At 31.8% G+C, this 8,348-nt stretch overlaps 2 protein-coding genes across 2 annotated transcripts; one reads left to right on the plus strand and one right to left on the minus strand.

Annotated features, from left to right (window-relative positions):
* Positions 1-4,414: 4,414 nt before the first annotated feature.
* On the plus strand, positions 4,415-6,699 carry MONOS_2959 (putative nucleostemin-like protein; the record flags this gene model as incomplete). Its single annotated transcript, XM_067872919.1, has 4 exons — positions 4,415-4,712; positions 4,769-4,942; positions 5,013-5,249; positions 5,523-6,699. 4 exons carry the CDS (start codon positions 4,415-4,417, stop codon positions 6,428-6,430), a joined length of 1,617 nt encoding a protein of 538 aa, XP_067728637.1. The 3' UTR covers positions 6,431-6,699.
* Positions 6,700-6,803: 104 nt separating this feature from the next.
* MONOS_2958 (uncharacterized protein) lies at positions 6,804-8,176 on the minus strand. Its single transcript, XM_067872918.1, has 5 exons — positions 8,106-8,176; positions 7,897-8,055; positions 7,514-7,853; positions 7,325-7,452; positions 6,804-7,269 (listed from the first exon to the last, which is right to left on the minus strand). Exons 1-5 carry the CDS (start codon positions 8,164-8,166, stop codon positions 7,166-7,168), a joined length of 792 nt encoding a protein of 263 aa, XP_067728638.1. The 5' UTR covers positions 8,167-8,176; the 3' UTR covers positions 6,804-7,165.
* Positions 8,177-8,348: the final 172 nt, after the last annotated feature.

Raw genomic sequence — 8,348 nt, forward strand, 5'->3', positions numbered from 1 at the left:
TGTCCATTTTTTGACATTCATTAAATGTTGGATAACTTTGTGTTTTGATTTAAACGATGCATGTTTGCAGATGTGAGAATCAAATTTATTTCAAAATCTGAGTATGCGTAATAAAGTTATGAGTGAAGAAATTTTTCAATGCTTTGTGCAAAAAAAGCTTGAAAGTCCGTATTTTCCCCCATATGAGAAAAAAATATTTTGATTTTGAAAAATATCACCCTAATCCTATTTTTTTCATAAACGTGTTGGTGTCGAAGATTGTGGTTTTTACTAGGCCTCTGTGACAGACCGACATTTTCAAAACAACTTGACAACTCGACCAACGATTTTATCGAGTTTATATTTTTTGGTTATTTAAAAATCCAGAAATATAAATTTTATTTTTTAAAGAAAAAAACGAAAAAAAATCTTTTTCAATGTTTTTTTATCTATAAATATTAATAATTTAAGAAGGAAATGAATAATCATAATTTTTTTTTCTGAAATTCTTTTAATAATAATGGGTTATCGACAGATCTTTATCGAGATCAGTCGAACGACAAAGATCAGTCATTTGACAAAGATCAGTCGAGTTGTTGGATATTAATGTTAATAAATGATTTTTTAACAATTGGGGCAAAATATTTTGCTTCAAGCATTTTCATTGAAAAATTATGCACTTTTCATTGACTTTTTCACATCAAAAAACACAATAAAAATTGATCCATTTTTTGATGTTCGTGAAATGTTGGAAAACTTCATTTTTTTGATTTCAACGGCACTTGTTTACGGATATGAAAATCAAAATTTTAAAGAAATCTGAGAAAGCGAAATAAAGTTATGAGCGAAACAATTTATTAATGCTTTATGCATAAAAAGCTTGAAAGTCAGTATATTCCCCCAATTGTCTATTATTATTTTATTTTAAGACTTTCACTCACTTTTTGATTTCACTTTTTATTATTTTTTGAATCATGTTTGCATTGATTTCTTGTTTTGAAATTCAATGATTTCGTGAAATTTTTTTCAAATGAAGCATTGTTCAGCCAAGACTTTTTGATCAAAATTAATGAGATGGGATGAATATTAGGAAACAACAATGATAATGAAGGAGCAGATGGAGCTGCATGAGTAGCCGAAGAGTTCGGTGGAAAAGAAGGTTGCTGAAATGATAAAATAGTCTGATGGAGTGAAGAACATCGCATTTATCGAAAAGATATTGTTTGAAAGAAGAGAGAAGGCAAAAGGGGGAAGAATGAGAATGAGAAGAAGAGGAAGAAGAGGAAGAAGAGGAAGAAGAGGAAGAAGAGGAAGAAGAGGAAGAAGAGGAAGAATGGATAAATTCTTATGAATGAGTTATTTTTCTTCGAGCATTATAATTAACAATGTTGAAATTTTCACTAATAATCAAATCCACATCGGCAGCAAAGATATCTTAAACACTTACATTCAAAATCATGGTGTTTAATACCAAACAACAATCTTTTTGATTCCTTTCATATATCTTCTCCATTTTTTCACAATTTTCTCATTTGTTTTCAAAACACAAAATATATTATTATAATGGTAAAAAGAAAAAAGTGAAGAAAAGGAAACAAAGATATATTCATGAATTGAAAAATTGGTGTATATTCACAGAGAACCGGGCAAAAAAATATCAAAGAAAAAAATAATAAAAAACACAGAAGAAAAGAGCTTTAGCAGGAGTCGAACCCCCGACCTTTGACCAACGGAATATCAACGGTGGAGGTAGCCACTGCTTGCGTTTCTCGAGCCAAAGCCCAGCTTTAGAACTTAAACGAATTTTCATCGTCGCTTCGATCTGACAGAGTCGAATCAATTTTTAATCGTATTATTTGGAGTGACTCAATCATATCGAATGTTTCTCAATCTTAGTTTGGTCGAAATTGTTATTTTCTTGATCAAAGTTTTTGATCAAACATTTTGTTATTTTGTTCGTAATTAACCTTTAAACAGTTAATATTTGATGATTTTTTGATATGTTGTTGTCCGTTAGACAGTTTTTTCATTTTCAGGTGAATTTTTTCATGCACATTTGTTTAGTTCGGATTTTTATTAACCTTTTATTTTTTGCAATTGTGATGTGGTTTTCAACTTCCTCTTTTCAAATCGTTCGATATTAGATTTCATTTTGTGTGAATAACGTTTTTATATTCGATTTATTTATCATTTTTTTATTTCATTGAGAATTTTAAACTTTTTTGGTTTTCGTATTTGTTGTATTTTCTTAACCTGATCATTTTTTGATATTTCAAATGATTTGATAATAAATAGCAAACAAAAGGCTTTATGTGATATTGTTTTATGTTTTTTTTTGTTATTCTCAGAAAAATCGAAAAATATTTTAAAAAACATAATTCTTGTCTGTGCCTTTATTATGAAGTGAAAATAGGAAAAGAAGTTCAAATATGATTTAAAAATTAACCAGTTCAATTTCAAACAAAGAAATAAACATTAATCTTGAAATTTTTTATAATTTATTCTATTTCTTAAAAAAAAGTCTTTGAAATGCCAAATGAACGACATTTATTTTATTATAATTGATATTGAAAAAAAGAAAATTAGAGAATTTGAAAGATAAAAATTATTGTTAATATCTGATCATGGGAACCAGAATTGGAAGGATCGGATGTGACTCAGTCACATTGAATTTGATAAATGGAACTTGTTTTATATCTATCTTTATAAGCCTTTTTTCATCTTATTGTATATGAGTGAATAAATTCGTACAAGTTCTTTTTCTTTCTTATGACTCAACTTAAACCTGGACAAACCCTAACCCAAAAAATACAACAAAGATCAAGATTTTTTGAGTGCTAACCCTAAAAAGAAGAGCATAAACTTAACCCTAAACCCAAGATCTGTTACGCTAACCCTAAAACCTAAACCAAGCAATTAATAATGTGATTATTTTGTTATATAAACCTTGAAAGTTAAAAAATACTGTGTCAGATCAGAGCTGCCCCGTTCTCTGTGAATGTGCCATATTTTGTCATATTTTTCGAATATCAAAAATTGAACTAACTTTATTTTTCTGATCTCGAAAATAAAATGTTTAGTGAATCATTTTTCATTGAATATTTTTGAATATGCATTTTTATCCCCAAATGTTAATGAAATGTCGAAGTTTTTAATCGAATATTTTAAAAAAAATTCTTTGATATTGTTATTAATGACTTTTTATTTGTAAATAAATTTCACATATGGGTGATTATTTTTGAAATCATAACTTTTTTCGGTGTGTGCATTATTATGAAAGTTTTATGAATTCGTAAATATTATTTTTGTAAAAATGTTTTGTTCACTCAATTGAATCAAAAGACATTGTTTGATATTAAAGAAAGACAGAGATGATTTTTGTTGCGCTATTTCTTTTCTGTGTTCATTGATATTTATTCAAAAAATAAACTTTTTTACCGAAATATTTTTTCGAAAAAATATAATTTCAAAAATAATTACCCATATGCACCAAAAATAACTTCATTTTAGAAAAATAACAAATTAGTTTCGAAATAGAAATAATATCATTCATGATGAGAATGACTTGTGTTTTGTATTTGTTATACTTAAATTAAAATCTCATCAAAACACTTTGATTATCAATCCGGTTCGATATTTTTGAAATCAAATTTTTTTTGCCGGTCGTTATCTGCCCACTTTCGGCATTAGTAGATTAGATCGACACCCAAAAATATTCAAGAATTTGGATTTCTTTTTGATAGAAATTACAAACATATAATAATAATTGTGTTTTGTAGCATTTGAGTTTTGAAATTAGGGTTTGAAGCGGGAAAAGGAGCAATTAACTAATATAACTTAGGGATTGACTTAGTTATCTTATTCGTCAAAATTTCTTTTTTAACAATATTAACAAATGATATTTCGTCTGTTTAATCAAAAAATAAATCAACCATGCCTTCAGATTCTTTTTATTTTTGATTTCTTTATTCGATCAGCTCTCCCCTTATAATATTTTCTCAATTAATGAAAACAGCCAATGCTGTTCACTTCTCTCATTCAGAATTTTACAAGTCTATTTCTGTTACTGTTATCATATTCATAATGTTTCTTCAATGTGAAAATAGTAAATTGGGTTGAGAATTCCTTTTTTAAACAAATCAGATTCAAACTTGATTATTGAAATGATCATAATTCCCTTTTTTATGTATAACTCCTCGTTTTTCGGAAAAAAAAACAAGAAAATTGAATTTTGTTAAAAGTTTGTCAATAAACTTCTATTTGCAAAATAAGTAGATTTTTCCAAATATTAAGTTGACTGAACGATTTTTTTTGGGTGTCGATCTAATCGACTATTTCCCCACTTTCCAGCAAAATTATCAAATATAAAAAAATATAATGTGATTTTCGAATTTTTTTAAAAAACGAAAAATGTAACCATAACATATAAATAAAAATGCCAAAGATTAAGCAGGTTCCTTTCAAAAAAATGAAGAAGGATCCAGGATTGCCAAATCTATTAAAGCAAAAAGAGCAGTTATCAAGACAAATGGAAAATCATAAAAAAATACAACAACAACGTGATGGCTCTTATTCTGATGAAATACATTTTGGAGAAAAACATAAAGGAAAGACTTTAAATTATAATATCATTGCAAAAGATGCAAAAAAGAAGCAAAGTTTGTATCATGATAAAATGCGCGAAGGAGTTCTGAAGGATTTAGCAGAAAATACGGAAAAAGTTTCATCAAAAGGTTTATTTACTTTTTGTTTTTTGAAATCTTGCATCAACGAAAATGAATTTACTCAGCGGTACAAATTAATAGAAGACAATTTTTTTCGATGCTTAACAAGGTTGTAGATGCATCTGATATAATTTTGGAAGTTATTGATGCAAGAGATCCTTCTGGAACTCGTTGCTCGACTCTGGAGCGATCTGCTTTGGCAAAAGGAAAACAAGTGGTGATTGTTTTAAATAAAATAGGTAAACTTAATTTTATACACATGCTTTCTTCAGTCTTTTTTGATGGAATAAACTGGTAAAATTTATTTAGATCTTGTGCCGAGAGATGTTGTGGATGGATGGGTTACTTATCTTAATCAATTTTTTCCAACGGTTGCATTCAAGGCAGTCGTTAGTTCATCTGCAACTGGGATTATCCAGTACTCGTCTCCGACTGGGCCTGCGTCTGTCGAGGTCGAGAATGATGGGTCAATAACTGCTGTTCAATCAAGTGCATATACTACGACAACTTCAGAAATAACTTCTGCAATAAGAATTTCTCATGGAGGTTTTTATTCTTTGAAAAAGATTTTTTTTTCAATATTTCGATATGCTTATGTAATCACAGAAATTTGGAAATTTCTAAATATATAATTTCTTGTTTAATAGTCTTAATGCAAATGATGTATTCTTTTTTCACTCTCTTTTGTTTTATTGTTTATTGTTTATTTTTTCTTTTCTTTTCTTTCTCATTTTTATTCCTTATTTTTCTTTCTTTCTCTCTTTTTTTTGTAAATAATTCACCAAATCTGAATTCACTCCAACAACATCATTCAACCAGACACGTATGGAGGTGATCAGCTGATGCGTGTATGCAAATCACTTTCTGTGTCTTCGAAGGGGCATGCAATGAAGACGACAGTGGGTGTGGTGGGTTACCCCAACGTGGGAAAGTCCTCGTTGATCAACTCGCTGAAGCGCCGCCACGCTGTGCAGACCTCGTCGCACGCTGGCTGCACACGCGGCCTTCAGACGGTGGAGATTGAGACAAAGCTGTCGGTGATCGACTCGCCTGGCGTCGTTATGGACTGGACAGACGAGGCCAACGCGGTGCTGCGGGCAGCGATGCGCGTGGAGGATGTGAAGGACCCACACTCAGCTGTCCTTTCGCTGGTTATTCGCTCTGACATCAACGTGCTGCTGTCTCTGTACTCGCTGGACCCTACTGCTTTTGCCAAAGTCATCCCTCCTCGCGAGCCTGGTGCTGGCTTCTCTTCTTCGACTTCTCCTTCTTTTTCCTCTTCCTCTTCCGCTTTTCCTTTGTCGGACGAAGCGCTCTCTCGATACTCTCCGTTCGTTGAGGAGTTCCTGAAGGCGGTTGCGCAGCGCCATGGCAAGCTTTTGAAGAGCGGCATTCCGAACTACGACGAAGGCGCGCGGATTGTGCTCCGCGACTGGGGGGCAGGCAGAATCCCGTTCTGGACGCCAGCCCCGCCAGCGCCGCCGAAGGCAGCTGTTGGCGGGACGGGGGCAGCGACGGTGGTGGATGAGTTTGCAGCTCCGTTTGCGATTGAGGGCATGGGAGAGTTTTCGGGCACTGGGAAGGAAGGAGATGAAGGCAGTGAGGCGGATGGAGGGATGGGGGGCAAAGGAGATATGGATGTGGAGGAGATGGACGAAGGACACAGCAGTGGAGTTGCTGCTGCTATTCAGAGCAATGTCACAGATCCCAGTTACCATATGTGCTGAGATATTGCAGACATTTTTTATTTACGTTCTGAAAAGGTGAATAAATTGAAAGTTGATATTTGAACGGACAATCATATTTGCGGTGATATGAAATTAAAAAATTAAGGATTTAACAAGTTTGCTAATTGTTACAAGAAAAACTTTGAATCAGTCAAAAAGAAGCTTTTATTTAAACAGTGTTCTCATTTTGTTTATTTTTGAAAAATTTGATGTGCAATCACTTCGAAAAATTGCATAGCTGATTTTTTCCTCAAAGGTATTTAACTTTATCATCAAAATCGCTCCTATCACTTCACTTTTACTCAAAAAAATAGAGAAACTGTTCAGACTTGTTTGGAATTTTCAAAGCAAAAACCAAAAAATTAGAAAACGAAACATGACAACATATCATCTTCAGTGAGAGCCTTGAGTCAAAATTTATAATTTTAAATAAATGAAAACACCAAAAATACAAATTGGTTCGGTCGATGCTTCAATTCAATGTATTTTATTTGAAATTTTTCTTGTTATAATTATAATGTTAACAAAAGAACATAAGAAACTACAACTCTTCCAAAAAAACCTAAACAACGAAAAATGATAGATGAAACGTCTCTCTCGATTAACAGCATGCTGAAGCTTATTATCAGACGAAGCGCATTTCCTCTTTAAAAAAAATGCCTTCGGAAAAAATCATAAACATTCAGCACACGAAATCTCAATAAAAGATAACTTTTAATTTTTTTTTTTTGACTTCTAATTAACATAAGCTTGATCAAAAGAATCATAGCCATCTCTTGCTTTTTGATATGCTTTTTCACAGGTAAACTTTCCAGAAGAAAATTGAATCATCCAAAGTCCTAAAATAGAAAAAATAATAATAAAAAGCTAATTAAACAAAACAAGAAAGCATACCCAAATAGGTTAATGTCCACACATAGAATTCTTCTCCAACCATTCCATATCCGCATTGGGCAAGAAATCTCAAAATATTGCTGAAGAAGAGAAGAAGCCCACCGAGTGTTCCAATTGAATGACATTCGCTAAACAACATAAAACATTAGGAAAATAATTGAAATATACGAAAAAATTCAAATAACACACTGGCATATCCTTCGAGATTCAGGCGTGTTCATGTGTCCCGTTAGAAATGCAATTTGAAGTAGAGAGAAAAACCAATAAACATAAGAATATCCCACATTTCTTCTCAGAAAACTGTACATCATAAAATGTCCAGCTTGCACGAAACATAACAAAACAAATATCGTGAACGACCAAGATGTTTTATTCTCCAAAGGAAAACGAGGGAAAGTCGCAATGATGAAGCAGACAACAGATAAAGAATTTGCAATCATTGCAATAATCAGCGAGTATAAATGTTCAACTTCTCTTACTGCAAATGTGTTTCCGATTGCAGCAAAAACAACACTGACAATCATCCAAACTATTTCAAAAATAAGTTAAAATGAAAAAAATGGAAAAAATACTTTTAAATTGTTTTGGTATAATCAGTCTCGTTGGTTCTCCACTTGGTGCAGGACCATTCCATCCACCAACAGTAAAAGGTATCAAAGCCAGAATACAAAGTGGACGAAAAACGTATGACAAAATATCATAAGGAATGGCCAATCCAACAATGGTTAGGGCTGAAATTTTCAAAATACCAGCTAATTGAAAAATAATAACCAGTTCAAACCGAAGCATATCACTTGAATCGATATTACAATAAAGCGAATTAAATTTTGATTTAGCTGCATTTTGATCCGTGCTATATAAACAATTTATTAACAAATAGAAAACATAATACGTATATTATTCCTTATGGAGAGCAAAGATAAGGAATATTTAATCAATCAGGAGCTTATTAATCACAAAAATCTATTTGGCATATCATCATTTCCTGATTTACCTGAAATAAATGATGATCCAACGACAAAGA

The sequence above is a fragment of the Monocercomonoides exilis genome, assembly GCF_001643675.1.
Source record: "Monocercomonoides exilis strain PA203 chromosome Unknown scaffold19-1596985, whole genome shotgun sequence".
Lineage (NCBI taxonomy): Eukaryota > Preaxostyla > Oxymonadida > Polymastigidae > Monocercomonoides > Monocercomonoides exilis.